The following is a 23,169-nucleotide window of genomic DNA, read 5'->3' on the forward strand; positions in this document are numbered from 1 at the left end:
TCAAAAGCGTGAAAAGGGCATGAATGCAGCATAGAAGGAGAACTTACTTGAGCTGGGCCTGGAAGTACTTGATGAGACTCTGGAGCAGGTCTGGACCCTGGCGCACCTTCAGTTCCTGGATCTTTAGCAAGTACTGGACAACCCAGAGGATGTAGCGTTAGTAACCATGGTTACAGAGCTTAGGTTTCGGTTAGGTTCCGAAACTGTCAGTGGTTATAGACCACAATTAAGTTGTGCATCATTTTACTGATTCAAATCAGTCACTCTTTGATCCTGGTTTAGTGTATATTTGAATAGGGCCTGGAGTTTTTCCCTGACCATTGTGACCTGACTAGGAAAAAGTCCAGGCCTTCGTGGTCACGTCATGGTCAGCAAAAATGCTGGACCTTAATATAAACAAGTTTTTCTTCTGTTGAAGACGGTATGGTTTTCAGGACTCAGCCCAAACATGAAATAACGCAACCATTTTAACTGTTTGAAGTCTGTTGCTAAATCTTTTCTTTTTTTTAAGGTAGGTAGGAAAAAAGCATTTGGAGCCAGCTGTAGGACCTCGCTGCTGCTTGTGGAAGGAATGACTGCAGTCTGCTTCGTCTCTGCTCCATAAAGACTTGTTTAAAGCCATCTGTCTGCGGTTTCATTAGGCAACAAACGAGAGGATTCTTTTTTTTTTTTTTTTAAAGACTGAAACAGCAATGTACAACCTCGATTTATCCTACAATATTTTTGCTGTTGCGTGCCCTGATGAATAGGACCCAGGCGAGAGCCTTGGAGGAAGGGGAATAATTCCTCTTTTTCTCCTCCATCCATCTCAGCAGCTGACCTCACAGAGAGAGTGCAACTAAAGAACAAATTCCCCTACGCTCGTAAAGTGTAACTGTGAGCTACAACCTTAACTGAGCTTAGCTTTGGAGTCCGAATCCAATGGTACCGATTCCAATCTGTGCTCCACATTTTACATCGTCTGCCACCCCCACCTTGATCCAAGCTGTGCGGTTCAGGGGAGAAGTTGTCCTTATGCACAGATCTAGGATCCTAATCAACTCAAAATAAGTCATTTTCACCATGGTAAAACTGATTCTGATACAAATAAAAAAAGGTTTTCTGGTGAGTGTTTTGCATTGGTCTGTGTCAGGTATTGTGAAAGTCCATTAGGTGCGCGCCTGTAATTGCTATTTGAAGTGGACAAAATAGCATATTTATTAAATTAAATATTTTAAAAGCCATGGTATGTCCTTGTAGGTAACAACGTCACAAGGATAAAATGCATAGCAAAGCTTTTTAAATTGTCAAAATAGGCCTACAAAAAATGCACACACACTCAAGTAATTGAGTACTAAAGACCGTTCGGATATCTGATTAGCCGTGCCCATCGCTAGTATCTGTGTGCGCACGTTTCCTGTCTAGTCTCAGCTCCATGACCCCACCTCACACATCTGCAGCTGGAAGGTCCTCCTCTCTCGCTCCATGTCCTCCGTCACGTTGTATCCCTCAGTCTTGATCAGGCCCAGCTGCCGACTCTTCTCCCTTCTCTCCTTCTCCAGTTTCCCACTGTGAGTGAGTGTGAGAGTGAGAGTGAGAGAGAGTTTGAGAGAAATGGATGGATACCCTTAATGAAAACAAATAGCGTTAGAAAATGTAGCAGGGCAGACAAAACAGCTGCTGAAAAGACCAGGGACAGCGCATGAGAAAGTGATATGGGTGGATTTACATGATACAGTCAGCAGGTATTTACTGTCCTAATCTTTGCCCTTTTACACATCCTATTCCTGTAACACACTCCCTTTTTTGTGGAGGTGAAGCCCCCTTCATATATTTTTAGCTTATATTAGACAACATGCAATTTAGACCAATAGTGTAATGTCTGAGCTCAAATTTAGATTGGAAAGTGCCATGCCTCAGCAATTGAACATTATTGGATGTGTAGAAATTCCACTCACACAAGTTTGGACACACCATCTCATTCCAGGGTTTTTCTTTATTTTTACTATTTTCTACATTGTAGAATAATAGTGAAGACAAACTATGAAATAACACATGGAAACATTTAGAAACCAAAAAAACTTAAACTAATCAAAGTAGCCACCCTTTGCCTTGACAGCTTTGCACACTGTTGGTATTCTCTCAACCAGCTTCATGAGGTAGTCACCTGGAATGTATTTCAATTAACAGGTGTGCCTTGTTAAAAGTTACTTTGTGGAATTTCTTTCCTTCTTAATGCGTTTGAGCCAATCAGTTTGTGTTGTGACAAGGAAGGGGTGCTATACAGAAGATTATTTGGTAAAAGACCAAGTCCGAATTATGGCAAGAACAGCTCAAATGAGCAAAGAGCCCATTACTTTAGGGCATGAAGGTCAGTCAATTTCAAAAAACTTTTAAAAAGTTTCTTCAAGTGAAGTCGCAAAAACCATCAAGCGCTTTGATGAAACTGGCTCTCATGAAGACCGCCACAGAAAAGGAAGACCCAGAGTTACCTCTGCTGCAGAGGATAAGTTCATTAGGAGTTACGAGCCTTAGAAATTGCAGGCCAAATAAATGCTTCACAGAGTTCAAGTAACAGACATCTCAACATCAACAGTTCAGAGGAGACTGTGAATCAGGCCTTCATGGCCAAATTGCTGCAAAGGAACCACTACTAAAAGGACACCAATAAGACGAAGAGACTTGCTTGGGCCAAGAATCACGAGCAATGGACATCAGACTGGTGGAAATCTGTCCTTTGGTCTGATGAGTACAAATTTTAGATTTTTGGTTCCAACTGCCATGTGAGACGCAGAGTAGGTGAACGGATGGTCTCCGCATGTGTGGTTCCCACTATAAAAAATAGAGGTGGTGTTATTGTGTGGGGGTGCTTTGCTGGTGACACTGATTTATTTAGAATTCAAGGCACACTTAACCAGCATGGCTACCACAGCATTCTTCAGCGATACACCATCCCATCTGGTTTTTGCTTAGTGGGACTATCATTTGTTTTTCAACAGGACAAGGACCCAAAACACACCTCCAGGCTGTGTAAGGGCTATTTGACCAAGAAGGAGAGTGATGGAGCGCTGCATCAGATGACCTGGCCTCCAAAATCACCCGACCTCAACCCAATTGAGATGGTTTGGGATGAGTTGGACCGCGGAGTGAAGGAAAAGCAGCCAACAAGTGCGCAGCGCCTCCCGGGTGGCGCAGTGGTCTAAGGCACTGCATCGCAGTGCTAGTTGCGCCATCAGAGATTCTGGGTTCGAGCCCAGGCTCTGTCGCAGCCGGCCGCGACCGGGAGGCCCATGGGGCGGCGCACAATTGGCCCAGCGTCGTCCGGGTTAGGCTGGCAGGGATATCCTTGTCTCATCGCGCACTAGCGACTCCTGTGTCGGGCCGGGCGCAGTGCACGCTGACCAGGTCGCCAGGTGTGCGGTGTTTCCTCCGACACATTGGTGCGGCTGGCTTCCGGGTTGGACGTGCATTGTGTCAAGAAGCAGTGCGGCTAGGTTGGGTTGTGTTTCGGAGGACGCATGGCTCTCGACCTTCGCCTCTCCCGAGTCCGTGCGGGAGTTGCAACGATGAGACAAAGACTAACTACTACTAATTGGATACCACGAAATTGGGGAGAAAAAAGGGTTACATTTTTTTTTTTAAGTGCTCAGCATATGTGGGAACTCCTTCAAGACTGTTGGGAAAGCATTCCTCATGAAGCTGGCTGAGAGAATGCCAAGATTGTGCAAAGCTGGCATCAAGCAATGGGTGGCTACTTTGAAGAATCTAAAATATATGTTGATTTGTTTAACACTTTTTGGTTACTACATGATTCCATGTTTTATTTCATCGTTTTGATGTCTTCACTATTATTCTACAATAATACAAATAAAGGAAAACCCTACTCATTCAAGGTGTACAAACTTCTGACTGGTACTGTATATATCCTTCTGAGAGATGGACCATAAAAAGAATAGACTAAAATCCTTATAATCACTATCAACTTACACTTTGATGTCATAGTCCTTCCAGCTTTTCTCCAACTGCTTCTTCAGCTCCTAAAGAATACGAAAAAGATGGTTATGACCAGCTTGGCATCTGCTCCAGACAAATCAAATAAACATGGCCTCTATTCTACTGTATATCATCGAAACTGTGGACATTCACAGGACACTGCACAGGAGGCCCCAGTCACTACCCTTATATAACGCTTCAACAAAAGGAGTTTGACAATAATATCTACTGCAGGTGAATGACTCATTATGTAGGGCCAGGGGTTTTCCTGACCATGTGACCTGACCAGGTAAAACTCCAGGTCCTATTAGTAATAGTCTAAGCCTATATAAAACAGTGGCCCAGTTTCTCCTGGTCGAGTCACATGGTCAGCAAAAACTCCCGACCATATTTATGCTTTATTTCAAAAATAATAATAATAAATTAATGGTACAGATAAACAGACTGACATATTGAATGAAGAATTGCTCATCCGATGGGATGCAACAGTTTAAAAAGCTTTCACTAATTTGCGACACCCAACACAATATGGGTGTTGGTCATAAAATGGCACTAGACAGTAGTAAGTACACAGAGCTGATGTTTTGCAGGGTTGTGGTTTACTCTTAGACAAGGTGCATCTCTAGCTGACTTTACAGACACAGACTGTGGGAGGCAGGAGAGTTAGTGCACAGTAGGTTACACAGAAGACTTACAGTTTGTACACTACAGTAGAGCTACTCGTAGGGTTGCAAAGTTCCAGGAACTTTCCCATAATTCCCAGTTGGAACATTCCTGGAATAAGGAGGGGATATGCAGGAAACTCGGGAACCCTACCAACCGGGCTTTCTGGAAAACCAGGCAATATTGGGAAAGTTACTGGAATCTTTCAACCCTAGTTACTCACCAGTCTGCTGTCTCTGAGCTCACTCTTCAGGATGTTCTCCAGGGGGAAGGAGATGATGTTGTTCAGGTTCTGGACCTGGAAGACAGAGACAATGAGTCACATAGCTACACAGACACCCATTTTTGATTTACAATGACGAAATAAAAAACCTGTATTGGTTCCTTTGGGTCATATGGTCCAGTTTTTTTTATTGAGTCACATTTCGAGGAATGGCTTTAGGGATGGGATGGCTCCGGGTGCACAACAAATCAGAATTTGTACATGACCAAATCAAATGAGATTCAGATGGAATAAGTGTATTGCATACTGTATTCTGGTTACTTACGCTGAAAATCCTTCCCGTTGTGCATCGAATTGGACTACAGAATAACGGTGCACATTTTAGGACATCCACAACACATGAATGTCCTAAAATGTACACCATACAGATAAAAGTTGTCGTAAAGTCTGTCAGTCCAGTCCTTCTCCACCTCTGCTCTTACAGGCCGATACATGATACGCTACCACCTGAACCCTAACCCAGGAACAAGGACATGTCCTAAAATGTACACCATACAAATGAAAGCGCTGCTCTTTAAGGGGTGAAACATAATATAAACACCACCACCCAGGAACAAGGACATGGCGCCCTGCAATCCCCTCCCTCACTCTTATCATGGTGCAGACTTGGCTTGGGACCAAAGCAGGGTGGTGACCTGCTGAATGATTAGCTCCACGGTCTATGTAGGTTTATTCCTGTTCTCTCACACAATTTTCTATCCCATCCATTTCTGGCATCATAATATAGTACCTCTATAGAGTATTACTTTATTAATCCCAATTTGGGAAATAGTTTTATCACAGCATGCATCAAGGGCAGGACACGCAACAATGACCAACATATGATTAAAACAAAAATATGCATATTAAGACAAAAAGGCAACTGCACCATAGTATCCCTAAAATAATAGAGCGATTCAAATGCTGTTCTCTATCCAACTCTGGCGGAAAACAAGCAACATTGTTTAATAGGAAGACCTCAAAACAGTTTATCAATTTAGAGGTCTGTATCCATTTTAGCTTTTCTTGCAAAACTACACTGAACAAAATATAAAATGCAACATGTAAAGTCTTGGTCCCATGTTTCATGAGCTGAAATAAAAGATCCCAGAAATGTTCCATAACGCACAAAAATCTTTTTTCTCTCCAATGTTGTGCACAAATGTATTTACATCCATGTTAGTGAGCATTTCTCCCTTACCAAGATAATCCATCTACCATGTGTGGCATATCAAGAAGCTTATTAAACAGCGTGATCATTATACAGGTGCACCATGTGCTGGTGACAAAAGGCCACTAAAATGTGCTGTTTTGTCACAACACAATGCCACAGATGTCTCAAGTTGAGGGAGCGTGCAATTGGCATGCTGACTACAGGAATGTCCACCAGAGCTGTTGCCAGAGAATTGAATATTAATTTCTCTACCATAAGCTGCCTCCAACATTTTAGAGAATTTGTTTGTCCAACTGGCCTCAACCACATGTAACCCCCCCCCTTGTTGCTGTAATTGACAATGTTCTCAGTCAACTTACCTGGTAAAACACGGGACAAAAAAAAATATATGACCATAACTTTGAAATTGTTGCGGTTATATTTTTGTTCAGTGTAGTACATTCACAGTTTGATGTACCTCACATGCTGATAAAGTGATAACACTGACATGGATAATCAAAACATCTGACCCATTTTGTAGATCCTACCGATTTACAAATGTACTGATTAACTGACTGCTCAGTGTAGGGTGGCAAAACTCCAGGAACCTTCCCAAAATGCCCAGGTTTTCTAGAAATCCCAGTTGGAAGAAGGAAATCTGGAAACCTCCAACCAGTCTTTTAGCAAAGTCTGGGACTTTTGGGAAGGTTACCAGAATTTTGCAACCCTAGTTCAGTGCAAAAAACATCTCCTGTACTGAAGCAGCTCTGTAGGTAAATAAAAAGACAACCATTTCCCCCTTCTGAGTTCACACTTGGGTTCACCTTGAGAAATTGATGCAAAACTTTTAAAAGTTAGTGTCTTTGTTTTGATTTTCTTCCGAGAATTGAATGAAAAAAAAAAAAAAAAAAGGCCCTGTGTTCTGTGTAACAGTGAAACGACCCTCTTCAGAGCACGCACTCAGACACACAGCCCCCCCCCCCCTCACACACAGTTTACTGTAAAAGCCCCTAAATCAAGCAGTGGTAGTGTTTTGGATTAGTTTCCTCAGTTTACTCCAGCACTCCCTCAAGGTCCTGAGGGGGACTTTGACAGCTGGGGGGAGAAAGGGGGAGTTGCCGTGTCCACTCCCAACACACTGAGGTCTGGGATGAATTATAAATCGAATATCAGTAGGAGGGTTCCAGTTCTCAGAGGGGCGAGAGGTGCTCTCCTGCAGTTGTTGTATCCCCCCCCCCCCCCCAACACAATGCATGCACACACGACTCACTCCTTCAAGCATATGCACACACATACTGCTGCGACAAGAGTGGGGTCTTTCCTCACCCCTCTCCTTAAACGGGGGCCCTTTGACCCTCCAGCTGTGACCACACTGCAACTCATTCATAAATAACCCCTCTGACCAGGCACGAGCGCAGGCACACGATTAATGAGCTCATGGCTTGGTTAAGTCACAGCTTAGTGATGGCAGTAGGACCACTCAGCACTATTCATGTGTAGAGCTGCAGACATGAAGTACTGTGTGTGTGTGATGGAGAAGATTTACATCAGAAAGGATGAGTTCACATAACCAGAAAATGACGGATTAGGACTATTCTAAACTGAGTGTACAAAACACCCGTTCTTTCCTTGACAGACTGACCAGGTGAATCCAGGTGAGAGCTAAGATCCCTTATTGATGTCACCTGTTAAATCCACTTCAGAAATCAGTGTAGATGAAGGGGAGGAGACAGGTTAAAGAAGGATTTTTAAGCCTTGAGACATTGATTGTGTATGAATTGCCATTCAGAGGGGGAATGGGAAAGACAAAATATTTAAGTGCCTTTGAACAGGGTATGGTAGTGGGTGCCAGGCGCACCGGTTTGGCTGTGTCAAGAACTACAACGCTGATGGGTTTTTCCACGCTCAACAGTTTGTGTGTATCAAGAACAGTCCACCACACAAAGGAGTCAACATGGGCCAGCATCCGTGTGGAACGCTTTTGTACAATCAGTGCATATTTGTACATCTACCTTAGATCATTGATGGCGCTCAACTCCAAACGTTTACGGAATAACTGGCCACTTCATTGAAAGTGACTAGTGTTCGATTATTAATGTTTACATACTGCTTTACTCATCTCATATGTATATACTGTATTCTACTATACAGTATTTTAGTCAATGCCACTCCGACATTGTTCGTCCTAATATTTCCTAATTACATTATTTTACTTTTTAGATGAGTGTATTGTTAGATACTACTGCACTGTTGGAGCTAGGAACACAAGCATTTCGCTACACCCGCAATAACATCTGCTAAATATGTGTATGTGACCAATAAAATGTGATTTGACACCTTGTAGAGCGCCCCATGCCCTGACGAATTGAGGCTGTTCTGAGGGCAAAAGGGGATGCAACTCAATATTAGGAAGGTGTTCCTAATGTTTTGTACACTCAGTGTATATTTGTACATCTACCTTAGGTCATTGGCGCTCAACTTCAAATGTTTATGATCTGACTGAATACTGCATTGGTGTTAGCAACAGCCTATTGTCACCTCTAGCACCTCTCTTAGACGTCACCCAAGGGTGTACTCACTAGGAACCAAACGGAAGAAATGGTGAGGTACATACCTGCATTTGTCCAATAGAAACTCCTGTTTTCGTTGTAACATGTTTTCCGTTTGGAATAATAGTTTTGCAACAGTGGCCAACTACAGCCTAACTTTACCACATCTGTTCTGTCACCACCCACATCCAATAAAACAAATTAATCTGTATTCTCAAAAGCACTGTTTCCTCTTAACTATACACTCCTCTTCCCCCTCAACACCATCACTACATCAACACCTATAACTCCAAACTCTGCAGCCATTGCCCCTCCCCCAGATACAAAAAGGTTATTCCCACACCTCTCCCTACCCTATACACCCTACTCATTTCCTACCCCTTCCCCCAAAGTTTCTCTCATCCCTGTTTCCAAAGTGCCTTACCTCTCCCAGACTCTTAGCCCCGTCCCCTTATCCCCTAAAAAATGTCTCCCCTCTATTATCACTCAAAACTCTTGACATCTTGCACCTATTTCTTCTCTCCTCCACCTCCCAAAAGTCTTCCCTCAAACTTACACCCTATCCCTCCAAAGTCTCCCCCTACTCTCACCAGGTTCTTGAAGAGTGCGGTGACCTCCCTGGTGAAGACAGCCAGGTTCAGGAACCCAGTGGACACCTCGTTGTTGTCCTGGGTCAGGTGACTGTTCCCCAGGTTCTCCAGCACGTCGATGTACTGCTCCTTGTTCTCTGCGTGACCTAGAACCACAAACACAAACTTAATTGTTGTTTCCATCCTATGCTGCCTTTTGAGTCATTCCATGTCATTTTAGCAAGCCATGACACCCACTATCTCAGATTGTTCTGAAATCTTTTCGGTAGTTAGAAACTGACACGATTAGCATTCCTGAAATGTATTTATTAGTATTTATTTTTTTTTGCCCTTTTTCATCATCATAGCCAAATTGGTAGTTACAGTCTTGTTCCATCGCTGCAACTCCCGTACGGAGAGGTGAAGGTCAAGAGCCATGCGGGAGAGGTGAAGGTCAAGAGCCATGCGTCCTCCGAAACACAACCCCGCCAAGACGTACTGCTTCTTGACACAATGCACACTTAACCCAGAAGCCAGCCGCACCAATGTGTTGGAGGAAACACCGTAAACCTGCCAGCCGTGTCAGCGTGCATGCGCCCAGCCCGCCAAAGTTGCTAGCGTGCGATGGGATAAGGACATCCCGGCCAGCCAAACCCTTCCCGAGTGGCGCAGCGGTCTAAGGCACTGCTGCTCAGTGCTAGAGGTGTCACTACAGACCCTGGTTCGATTCCAGGCTCTATCACAACCGGCCGTGATTGGGAGTCCCATAGGACGGCGCACAATTGGCCCAGCGTCAACTGGGTTAGCGTTTGGCCGGTGTAGGCCGTCATTGTAAATAAGAATTTGTTCTTAACTGACTATTTTGTTGAAATGTAATTTGATCTGAGAAATAAAAGCTAATTGATTGCACCCAAAGTGACCCTGTTAAAAATGTGAATCCTATAAAATTAGCAAATATAGTACGCAAAATCCAAATTGGACAACATTTCTTCCTACGATAGAGTAAGACATGAGGATTCCAGTAAAATTGTCAACACTCTATAGAAATCCCACCCCAACAACCAGTATGCAGTATCAGTTCTCCATCTTTGACAAGTTGTATGGAGCTGCAGCTTGGAGTATTGCTTCTTCAACCCTAATGCATTAACTGTGAGTCTGGATGTTTCCCCCCCCCCCCCCCCCCCCGTTCAGAGAAATTAGCCATTGCATTATTTACCACAAATACATTTTATCCATTTTGCTGGTCTCCATTTATTAAAATGGATCACAATATTTTCTTTGCAACTTTGGGTAGAAAACCAATTGCTTTTGCTCATGGTGAAAGTAAATTGTGGTCAAGCTAGTCCTCCATAAAAGCAATTCAGTTTGTCCTTCTCTTAGCAACCTAATGCTTCAACCCAAATCACCTTAAAATAGTCCCACAAAGTCCAGCAGTTCTTTGAGAGGGCTATCCGTATGGTGCAATTTTCATTTAAAGATTTTTTTACATGCCCAAAACTTTGATGGAGAAATGGGCCAGTGACTAAAATGCAACAATCCTAATAAAATACAATTATGAACCATTGCAATCCAGTCGTATGTTTTTCAATACAATTGTTAGAAAACGTCTCTTTTCGTAGTGTGAAATTTACCATTAAACCCAACCCAAAAACATTGCAAAACACTGTTCCGTGTGTTTGGGTCCCCCCCCCACCCCACTCACTGACAATCATTCAATTAGCCATGTCAGAATTTTAATTATTATTTTTAAATGGCTAAGTTAGTCTAGTCAGCTATCATGGCCCGAATTCTGACCAGGCATGCAGGGCACATGCCCAGGGGCTCTGACCTCCAGGGTGCCCCCATTGATTGATTAGTCGCTGTCACTCAGATATATTAACATGGCATAAATCATGACAAAATGTGTAGAATTGCAGGAAATGTACATTTCTCTACTAGTCAAACTAAAACTGGAGAAAAATCCCCCCCCATGGCAAAATGAGTAAAATTGCACAACATTTTTCAAGAAAAAGCCACATTTCCTTTGGGTCACACGGCTAAATATGTAGAATTGCAGGAAATGTACATTTCTCTACACCGTCAAAAGGTTAAAGAAACCCTGGTCTAACTAATCCATACCTAAGGGAATATAAACCACAGAGGGGCCATTTCCTGGACACTAAATAAAGGCCTTTGCAGACTGTATGATATTAGCCGTCATATGCCACGATTGTACTGTCCAAGACAAAATTTCCACGTTGTAGGCAAAATCTTAGGTCGTAAACAGGGGCGAAAATCTGATATCAACTTTGGAGGGGACAATTACATTACATTTTCTCAAGAGCAATTCCTGAGGGGGACAACAAAAGTAGTGCTGTAACACAAAGCCTACATTGTAATATGGTAAATGTATATTGAGGAACCAAAGAAATAAGGTGTTTGCCCTACTCCTAACTACCGGTACCCAAAACTACACAACTAATCACAACTGCAATACCATTGCCTTTAACAAATCTTAGTTCAGTCACCAGTTTAAGTTGAGAGTGGGGGTATCCATGGCATTTTCCAATTATGTTCCTATTTTACAAGTCCAAAAAATTGAGAACCTTTCATAATGTTGCCAAACAAAGACTCAAAAAAAACTTACCTGAGACTCCCAGTCTCTGCCAGTCTGTCCCTGCATATCTGTCCCCAACTCTGCTGTCTGTGTGCCATCTGTTGCCTGCTCTGCCTAATGACATCATTGTGAAACATTCCCATTAGAATTTCATTTCTTTCTTATGAACATTTTATCAACTAGTCTTTGAGATATTAGGCTACTAGGTTTCTTACTTTGCGTTTTGGTGTACTGAAAAATACTCTGATGTCCGTCTTTTATTTTTCTACCTGGCTGGCTACACACACACACACAGTGTGTAGGTTATTTACAGTAGGAGATGGGCTTCTATCATCTTATCTTTTATCATTCTATTTGGGCTTCGATCTAAAAGGTAGCTAGCAAATGTGAAACGGATTAAAATGACAAGAGTTCACAGCTGTATGAGTTCACCATTTACACAACATATGCTGCAACCTTTTGTAATTTTAATAGTTTGTTTCATATTGGCTGGCTTCCAACAATAGCTGAATTTGCAAAGCTAGCAAGCACCAATTCTGTTTCAGTGGTGTTTGCTATAATTTTTGCTACCCGGGTTAAATAAAGGTGAAATAAAATAAATAAATAAAATGTTCCCTTGCGACAATTTAGCTTTTGTAACGAGACCATTAAATATATTTAAGACAATGGTAGAAGAGAGTGTAGCTCTGTTCAGTTTGGACTTCAGTTTATCGCTAACCTTATCGCAGGGACTTTGAAGCACTAACTTACATCATCTGCATGCTGATCTTGAAATAAATTGACGATAGCAAAGATTCCATCTTTGACGAGGCCACATAAATGGAATATTAATGGAATATATTAATAGTTAATATTTGCGCGCTAGCTCTGCATATTCAGCTAGTGTGTGTGTGCGCGATTGACTGGATTAACCTCACGTCAGTTACGTTCATTGAGTGCCTTTCAGACAGTAGATACGACCCCTCTGTTACCTTGCCAACTAAGGAACTGGCAGTGGATCAAACCATTGAGGCAAAGGGTGGGGGGGGGGGGTCGCAATCTTTTGAAACTTAAAAACGCGCTATTAAGTGTCTATAATCAGCACAATTGCTTTCATTGCGTATTATTAATATTATCTAAATGACATAGTTATGTTTCAGTGATATATTGGGGGGGACAAATCATATTTTCCCAGGATGGAGGGGGTCGTGTCCCCCCCGGGATTTCCGCCCCTGGTAAATGATTGTCAGACGTCTTGGCTCTTTCAATGTGACAGGGTCTAGGTCTGCTGCTACGTCTGGTCATAGGCTCTGACAAAGTTCTGTCAGTGTCAGATTTTCTTTGGCTTTATCGTATAGCGTGGCTGGTGTTACGAGCCGACCCGGTAACTGACCAATAGGAACGCGGCTGGCACGGAGTAACGCACACAATTATATGATTATTGTGACTAGCCAGATTAATACAATAGGTTAGATTTAAACATTTACATGTGTAAGAAGAACAATTTCCTTAAATCGTGTTTAGGCTACATACATCTGAAATCAGGCTGACGGGATTATGAGAAATGCACAAAATCGGCAATCAAAATAAAACGTTCTACCTAAGCCACCATGTTATTTTGGGGAAGCCCATTTAATTCTAAGTTCAGGCATATAAAAAGATGTGAAAAAAAGTTTCCGAGCTCACTTCACTCACACAAGCATCTGCGCTGGCACATGCACAGATCGAATACACCGCTGCAGTTGACGTAGCCTATGTCAGTTGACGTAGCCACTTAAACCAAACGCAGAATGTCACTACAGAACTGAAGTAAATCCTAAAATGTAAAAAGATTTGGTAACAGTGTGACAATCATAAATGACTGAATGCGACATAAATCTGCAAAGGCCTTAAACCTAAGAGAAGGACAAACTGAATGAATTTAAAAATGGAGGACTGGCTTGAATTGTAAGGATGACCATACAAATGATTTTCTTCAGGAGCAAAAGATATTGGTTTTCTACCCAAAGTTGCAAAAAAAATTAAAAACACAAGAGACCAGCAAAATAGATAAAAGGGTGAGGTGGCAGTAGCAGGGGCATATGGTTGGCAAAACTTGGCATGGGGTGTGTGGCTATTGATCATTTTATTGGATTCCTCGTGTCTTACTCATTGTTGGGAACAACTATGGTCCAAATCAGAAGTACGATTTTATTGAAGATTATATGAATCCTATAAATAACAATTTGCCAATTTGGGTGCAATCAGAGAGATCTAATAATTTCTGATACATTTCTCAGGTATCAAATATTATTTCAACGAATTGTTTCAGGAATGCTAATATTTTCTGTTTCTAATCAAACAATTTCAGAACAATCTGAGATAGTGGGTGTCGAAATCCTCTTTATTGCGCTTTGAGGTGGAATGACTCAAGGTTAGCCTCCGTCTCTCCTTCAGACACCCTTTCACGTGAAGTGTGTTTACACTCCTAGCTCACAAGAGGCTGTCTGCTATTGCTGTGCTCCAATTTAAGTGTTCTTCATACTCTGCTTTCTTCCACAAAAATCTAGTCTCCTGATCTCTCACTTTGTTCCGCTAGCTTTCACCATGGTTTTGATTAAGATCTCCTGGCTTCCACACACAGCCTACAAGCCACTGATGTGGACCTTTGGAACATCTACATTTGAATAAAGTCGCATAAACCTACACCGTCACAGTAAATCCATTATATATTTTAGGCAGGTCAACAACAAGAAAACACACATGATATGAAGAATATGTAGCCTATTTCAGAAGAACAGAATAGTATAAGTTGACCTTATATGGCCTAGCCAGATCATGGCCTATGGCTGTGGGCTATGATAGATTATCTTGTAATTCCCGTGGCATTATTTTATAGTAAGAAGAATAATTGAACATAGCTGAATAAAATAGAAACAATATGTTTCCCCAAATTATTTCAAATTACCTACACAAACAGCTAGCTAGAAAAAAAGTTATTAACAAGATAAAAATGTATTAGAAGACTTAAAAGCAATACAAATAAAGTTGTCCAGTAGGCATCTACAGAGGGAGCTAAGAGCTGTGTTGTCTGTCATTTCCCAGCAGCTTCAGTAAAAAAGGCAGGGCCTCGGGTCTTAGCAGAGATACGTTGCCAAACTTTGAGCGGTATTGAGAGGTTAACAAAGAAAAAGGTCCTCCTATATGCTTCATTTACATGTATTTATGCAACTTTAGTTGTGATACAAATGTTAGGCTATATGTTTTGATTTCTAAAACATTCTAGGCTGCATGATGCGACTAATGATTTAAAAAGTAGAATGAAAGGAATTGCGATCTGCTCTGTTTCTTGCTGAAGGCTGCAAGCACACACACACTTCACAATTTGACAAGCACTTGATTCTCACCTGTCAAACTATTCTAAATTGAATATCGTCTTTACATATAGTCTATTAATGTGTGGAATTATTTTTATAAAAATAACATCAGTAGTCTCCACTTGAATAGCGAATGGAGGTTATGTGCGGTTCCGTTTTTAATTTGCCAGGTAGGCTACACTGGTTATAAAGTGAATATCTGCACCTCTTTTTAAATAGGCCATGGTGGCAAAGTAATTACAATATAGCAATTAAACACTGGAATGGCAGATATGCAGAAGATGAATGTGCAAGTAGAGATACTGGGGTGCAACTGAACTAAATGACTATCGCCCAGTAGAACTCACTTCTGTCATGAAGTGCTTGGAGAGACTAGTCAAGGATTATATCACCTTACCGGTCACTCTAGACCCACTTAAATTTGCTTACCGTCCCAATGGAGCCACAGATGATGCAATCGCCATCACACTGCCCTATCCCATCTGGACAAGAGGAATTCCTATGTAAGAATTATGTTCATTGACAGCTCAGCATTCAACACCATAGTACCCTCCAAGTTCATTATTAAGCTCGAGGCCCTGGGTCTGAACCCCGCCCTGTGCAACTGGGTCGTGGACTTCCAGACAGGCCTCCCCCAAGTGGTGACGGTAGGAAACAACACCTCCACTTTGCAGATCCTCAACACTGGGGCCCCACAAGGGTGCGTGCTCAGCCCCCTCCTGCACTCCCTGTTCATCCATGGCCGAGCACGCCTCCAACTCAATCATCAAGTTTGCAGACGACACAACAGTAGTGGGCTTGATTACCAACAATGATGAGACAGCCTACAGGGAGGAGGGGATGGCTCTGGGAGTGTGGTGCCAGGAAAATAACCTCTCACTCAACAAAACAAAGGTGATCGAGGACTTCAGAAAACAGCAGAGGGAGCACCCCCCATCCACGTCGACGGGACCGCAGTGGAGAAGTGGAAAGCTTCAAGTTCCTCACCTGATGTCACAGGAAGGCCAAAAAGATCAAAGGACAACAAAACACCCAAGCCACTGCCTGTTCACCCACTATCATCCAGAAGGCTAGGTCAGTACAGGTGCATCAAAGCTGGGACCGAGAGACTGAAAAACAGCTTCTATTTCAAGGCCATCTGACCGTTAAATAGCCATCACTAGCACATTAGAGGCTGCTGCCTATATACAGACTTGAAATCACTGGCCACTAATTAATGGAACACTAGTCACTTTAATAATGTTTACATATCTTGCATTCCTCATCTCATATGTTTATACCGTATTCTATATCTTAGTCTATGCCTCTGACATTGCTCGTCCATATATTTATATACACTCTTAATTACATTCCTGTACTTAGATGTGTGTATTGGGTATAGGTTGTGAAATTGTTAGATATTACTTCTGTCGGAGCGAGAAAGACAAGCATTTTGCCACAATAACATCTGCTGAACACGCGCATGTGACCAACAAAATTTGATTAGAGCACTGAGTACCGGGCCATTATCGATTAGCCGTTAGCAAGTTTGGTAGGCTACTAACCATCAACAGCATCAGAGCACAGTTTTGGAGGAGCCTAGTTACCGTGACACACGTGGAATGTGACCGCGCTCAAGACTCATTACTGCCGGTGTGGCGGTAAGGTCACCGTAACAGCCCTAGTCAGGACACTAGTTCTACACTAAGCAAAATGGACCAAAGTGAGAGAACGGAGTGGAAAAGCTTGGAGTTGGAAAGTCTGATTATTTATAACTGCATCTGTTTAGTCTTCAGGGTCACTTTGTCCAGTGTAGGGTCTAACCTAACCCAGTGGTGCCAGGGCTCAGAAAGAGATGTTATTAGGTCATGACCCAAAGGAAAGTGACCCCATATGCCCTTTCATACTACTGAGCCACGCACAGCTGTACTAGCTGCTGGAACAGTATTGATCAGAGCCAGCATAGTGTAGTTTGACGGCACAATAGTATGAAATGGGAAATAGGAAACATTGTGTGCATGCGAGTTTGTGTCCCTGTGTGTGTGCGTGCCCCAAGGTCTGCTCGCTAACCACGGGTGTCTTCACAATAACAAACATCAAACAAGCAACAGAATGCTGACTAATGTCCCTGGGGAAGATAATTAATGACCTTTAAAACTCCAGCAAACTCATCTCTTCCCAACACACACAAACCACTGCATCCTGGCAAGAGCTGAGAGGAATAGGACATTCTTGGTGGAGGGGGTAAAGGGGGGGTGAGAGAGGAAAAACAGATAGAAGAGAAAGAGGAGAGAAGGAGAGAGAAAAGAAAAAAAAAGAAAAGGAAAGAGGATGGAGTCCACCTAACCGACCACAAACTCAGCAAAAAAAGGAACGTCCCTTTTTCAGAAACCTGTCTTTCAAAGATAATTCGTAAAAATCCAAATAACTTCACAGATCTTCATTGTAAAGGGTTTAAACACCATTTCCCATGCTTGTTCAATGAACCATAAACAATTAATGAATGTGAACCTGTGGAATGGTCGTTAACCTGTTATGGATAGGGGGCAGTATTTTCACGGCCGGATAAAAAACGTACCCGATTTAATCTGGTTATTACTCCTGCCCAGAAACTAGAATATACATATAATTAGTAGCTTTGGATAGAAAACACTGCAAGGTTTCTAAAACTGTTTGAATGGTGTCTGTGAGTATAACAGAACTCAAATGGCAGGCCAAAACCTAAGAAGATTCTGTACAGGAAGTACCCTGTCTGACCATTTCTTGGCCTTCTTTGTCATCTCTATCCAAAACAAAGGATCTCTGCTGTAACGTGACATTTTCTAAGGCTCCCATAGGCTCTCAGAAGGCGCCAGAACGTTGAATGATGACTTTGCAGCCCATGGCTGAAAAACAGTAGCGCATTTGGTAAGTGGTCAATCTGAGAACAATGAGACGGGTGTGCGCTTGCACGTGAAGAGTCCATTTTAGATTTTGAGTCTTTGAACGGAAAGGACGTCTCCCGGTCGGAATATTATCGCTTTTTTACGAGGAAAATCGCATAAAAATTGATTTTAAACAGCGTTTGACATGCTTCAAAGTACGGTAATGGAATATTTTGACATTTTTTGTCACGATACGCGTCCACGCGTCACCCTTCGAATAGTGTCTTGAACGCACGAACAAAACGCCGCTATTTGGATATAACTATGGATTATTTGGAACCAAACCAACATTTGTTGTTGAAGTAGAAGTCCTGGGAGTGCATTCTGACGAAGAACAGCAAAGGTAATCCAATCTTTCTTATAGTAAATCTGAGTTTGGTGAGTACCAAACTTGGTGGGTGTCTGAATAGCTAGCCCGTGATGGCGAGCTATCTACTCTGAATATTGCAAAATGTGCTTTCACCGAAAAGCCATTTTAAAATCGGACACCTCGATTGCATAAAGGAGTTCTGTATCTATAATTCTTAAAATAATTATGTTTTTTGTGAACGTTTATCGTGAGTAATTTAGTAAATTCACCGGAAGTGTTCGTTGGGAATGCTAGTTCTGAACATCACATGCTAATGTAAAAAGCTGGTTTTTGATATAAATATGTACTTGATTGAACAAAACATGCATGTATTGTATAACATAATGTCCTAGGAGTGTCATCTGATGAAGATCAAAGGTTAGTGTTGCATTTAGCTGTGGTTTTGGTTTTTGTGACATATGCTTGCTTGAAAAATGGGTGTGTGATTATTTCTGGCTGGGTACTCTGCTGACATAATCTAATGTTTTGCTTTCGTTGTAAAGCCTTTTTGAAATCGGACAGTGTGGTTAGATAAAGGAGAGTCTTGTCTTTAAAATGGTGTAAAATAGTAATATGTTTGAAAAATCGACGTTTTCGGATTTGAGGAGTTTGTATTTCGCGCCACGCCCATCATTGGATATTGGAGCAGGTGTTCCGCTAGCGGAACGTCTAGATGTAAGAAGTTAAGAGACTAACAGCTTACAGACGGTAGGCAATTAAAGTCACAGTTGTTGAAAACTTAGGACACAAAGAGAGGCCTTCAACTAACTGAAAAGAAACACCAAAAGAAAGATGCCCAGGGTCCCTGCTCATCTGTGTGAACGTGCCTTTGGCATGCTGCAAGGAGGCATGAGGACTGCAGATGTGGCCAGGGCAATAAATTGAAAATGTCCATACTGTGAGGCGCCTAAGACAGCACTACAGGGAGACAGGACAGACAGCTGATCGTCCTCGTAGTGGCAGACCACATGTAACAACACCTGCACAGGATTGGTACATCCGATCATCACACCTGCAGGATGGCAACAACAACTGCCCAAGTTACACCAGGAACGCACAATCCCTCCATCAGTGCTCAGACTGTCCACAATAGGCTGAGAGAGGCTGGACTGAGGGCTTGTAGGCCTGTTGTAAGTTAGGTCCTCACCAGACATCACTGGCAACAACGTCGCCTATGGGTACAAACCCATCGTCGCTGGACCAGACAGGACTGGCAAGAAGTGCTCTTCACTGACGAGTCGCGGTTTAGTCTCACCAGGGGTGATGGTCGGATTCACCTTAATCGTTGAAGGAATGAGCGTTACACTGAGGCCTGTACTCTGGAGCGTGATCGATTTGGAGGTGGACAGTCCGTCATGGTCTGGGGAGGTGTGTCACAGTATCATCGGACTGAGCTTGTCATTGCAGGCAATCTCAACGCTGTGCGTTACAGGGAAGACATCCTCCCTCATGTGGTACCCTTCCTGCAGGCTGATCCTGACATGACCCTGCAGCATGACCACCAGACATACTGCTCGTTCTGTGTGTGATTTCCTGCAAGACAAGAATGTCAGTGTTCTGCCATGGCCAACGAAGAGCCCAGATCCCAATCCCATTAAGCACATCTGGGACCTGTTGGATCGGAGGGTGAGGGCTAGGGTCATTCCCCCCAGAAATGTCTGGGAACTTGCAGGTGCTTGGTGGAAGAGTGGGGTAACATCTCACAGCAAGAATGGGCAAATCTGGTGCAGTCCATGAGGAGGAGATGCACTGCAGAACTTAATGCAGCTGGTGGTCACACCAGACACTGACTGTTACTTTTGATTTTGACCCCCCTTTGTTCAGGGACACATTATTCCATTTCTGTTAGTCACATTTAAAAAATAATTTCACCTTTATTTAACCAGGTAGGCAAGTTGAGAACAAGTTCTCATTTACAATTGCGACCTGGTCAAGATGAAGCAAAGCAGTTTGACACATACAACATAGAGTTACACATGGAGTAAAACAAACATACAATCAATAATACAGTAGAAAAATAAGTCTATATACAATGTGAGCAAATGAGGTGAGAAGGGAGGTAAAGGCAAAAAAGGCCATGGTGGCAAAGTACATACATTATAGCAAGTAATACACTGGAATGGTAGATTTGCAGTGGAAGAAAGTGCAAAGTAGAAATAGAAATAATGGGGTGCAAAGGAGCAAAATAAATAAATAAATACAGTATGGGAAGTGGTAGTTGTTTGGACTAAATTATAGATGGGCTATGTACAGGTGCAGTAATCTGTGAGCTGCTCTGACAGCTGGTGCTTAAAGCTAGTGAGGGAGATAAGTGTTTCCAGTTTGAGATTTTTGTAGTTCGTTCCAGTCATTGGCAGCAGAGAACTGGAAGGAGAGGCGGCCGAAGGAGGAATTGGCTTTGGGGGTGACCAGTGAGATATACCTGCTGGAGCACGTGCTACAGGTGGGTGCTGCTATGGTGACCAGCAAGCTGAGATAAGGGGGGACTTTACCTAGCAGGGTCTTGTAGATGACCTGGAGCCAGTGGGTTTGGCGACAAGTATGAAGCGAGGGCCAACCAACGAGAGCGTACAGGTCACAGTGATGGGTAGTATTTGGTGACAAAACGGATGGCACTGTGATAGACTGCATCCAATTTATTGAGTAGGGTATTGGAGGCTATTTTTTAAATGACATCGCCGAAGTCGAGGATCGGTAGGATGGTCAGTTTTACGAGGGTATGTTTGGCAGCATGAGTGAAGGATGCTTTGTTGCGAAATAGGAAGCCAATTCTAGATTTTACTTTGGATTGGAGATGTTTGATGTGAGTCTGGAAGGAGAGTTTACAGTCTAACCAGACACCTAGGTATTTGTAGTTGTCCACATATTCTAAGTCAGAACCGTCCAGAGTAGTGATGCTGGACGGGCGGGCAGGTGCAGGCAGCGATCGGTTGAAGAGCATGCATTTAGTTTTACTTGTATTTAAGAGCAGTTGGAGGCCACGGAAGGAGAGTTGTATGGCATTGAAGCTCGTCTGGAGGGTTGTTAACACAGTGTCCAAAGAAGGGCCAGAAGTATACAGAATGGTGTCGTCTGCGTAGAGGTGGATCAGAGACTCACCAGTAGCAAGAGCGACATCATTGATGTATACAGAGAAGAGTCGGCCCAAGAATTGAACCCTGTGGCACCCCCATAGAGACTGCCAGAGGCCCGGACAACAGGCCCTCCGATTTGACACACTGAACTCTATCAGAGAAGTAGTTGGTGAACCAGGTGAGGCAATCATTTGAGAAACCAAGACTATTGAGTCTGCCAATGAATGTGGTGATTGACAGACTCGAAAGCCTTGGCCAGGTCAATGAATATGGCTGCACAGTATTGTTTCTTATCGATGGCGGTTAAGATATCGTTTAGGACCTTGAGCATGGCTGAGGTGCACCCATGACCAGCTCTGAAACCAGATTGCATAGCGGAGAAGGTGCGGTGGGATTCGAAATGGTCGGTAATCTGTTTGTTGACTTGGCTTTCGAAGACCTTAGAAAGGCAGGGTACAATAGATATAGGTCTATAGCAGTTTGGGTCAAGAGTGTCCCCCCCTTTGAAGAGGGGGATGACCGCAGCTGCTTTCCAATCTTTGGGAATCTCAGACGACACGAAAGAGGTTGAACAGGCTAGTAATAGGGGTTGCAACAATTTCGGCAGATCATTTTAGAAAGGGTCCAGATTGTCTAGCCCGGCTGATTTGTAGGGATCCAGATTTTGCAGCTCTTTCAGAACATCAGTGGAGGTAAACCTAGGCATTGAGTGATGAACTTGTTCAGTTTGTGTCTCAGTTGTTGAATCTTGTTATGTTCATACAAATATTTACAAATGTTAAGTTTGCTGAAAATAAACGCAGTTGACAGTGAGAGGATGTTAGTTTTTTTTGCTGAGTTTATCAACACATCACACGTGAACATCATGGCTGATTGAGCGGTTCTGAATCAGCCAGCCACTAACAACGAAAAGGAAGAGGGCCCCCCCTTAGCCTTACTGGAATGGAACAGCCCCATATGTATCCAGTTAAAGAAGTCCTCCAGTGATGTTTGAACTTTTACTGTTGAAAAGAGATATCCCAAGTATAAATATAGTAAAGTACACACACTGAAGCAGTGGCATTCCAAGTCGGAAACTCTGGCATCTTTCTAGAGCTCCGACATTCAGACCTGAAGATCAAGTCAGAAAAATTCTGAGCGGTAGATCTTGGCTTGCTTTTTGACTGCAAAAGTGACTCAGAAAAGGTTGGTGACCACTGCACTAAAGGGTAAAACATTTTTTTTTTTAATTAAGCACAATTTCACACATTTAAAGAGTAAGGCCTTCAAGGAGTTGGTCCGATTGGAAGTTGTGATGTCGTCAGCCTCCACCTTTGTTTGAGGAACAATAGAGGAGCCATAGAGAAAATAGGAAAGTCCCACCCCCCACTTGTGCCATGTCATGACATACCTAGACCACCTATTGAGATGTGCCTTTGATTAAGTAAATTAGGTGAAAAATGAGACTGGAGTGCCACTTAAAGAGGGAGAGAGAAAGTGGGTGTTGAGAGGGGGTGGGGGAGAATAGTGGAGTTGGGGTCTCAACTGCTGAACTGTTTGGGACTGACAAACATTTCCCCAACTTTGGCTCGCTCTGACAGTTAAACCCCCAAAATGGAAAACAGACTATTTCAGAGTTTGGAAAAAGTTGGGAAAACAAGTCACTTTTTTTACATTGGCGTCCAAGACTCATTTCGAAATCGAAACTCCATCCAAGTTTACTGACGACGCTGTTCAACTTCATGTTAGCATTGTGAAACTGGTG

The 23,169-nt window shown here is 42.8% G+C and overlaps 1 protein-coding gene across 2 annotated transcripts in view; it reads right to left on the bottom strand.

Annotated features, from left to right (window-relative positions):
- Nucleotides 1–23,169, bottom strand: part of asap3 (ArfGAP with SH3 domain, ankyrin repeat and PH domain 3) — a 54,840-nt gene that overhangs the window by 25,706 nt on the left and 5,965 nt on the right. For both annotated transcript variants that reach the window (XM_045723356.2, XM_045723355.2), the window contains exons 3-7: nucleotides 9,190–9,335; nucleotides 4,859–4,933; nucleotides 3,967–4,016; nucleotides 1,425–1,548; nucleotides 48–133 (exon numbers count right to left, since the gene is read on the bottom strand). In XM_045723356.2, the coding sequence (XP_045579312.1) occupies nucleotides 48–133; nucleotides 1,425–1,548; nucleotides 3,967–4,016; nucleotides 4,859–4,933; nucleotides 9,190–9,335 (481 nt within the window). The remainder of the gene's footprint in view (nucleotides 1–47; nucleotides 134–1,424; nucleotides 1,549–3,966; nucleotides 4,017–4,858; nucleotides 4,934–9,189; nucleotides 9,336–23,169) is intronic.

Source organism: Salmo salar, chromosome 09 (genome assembly GCF_965601325.2).
Source record: "Salmo salar chromosome 09, fSalSal1, whole genome shotgun sequence".
NCBI lineage: Eukaryota > Metazoa > Chordata > Actinopteri > Salmoniformes > Salmonidae > Salmo > Salmo salar.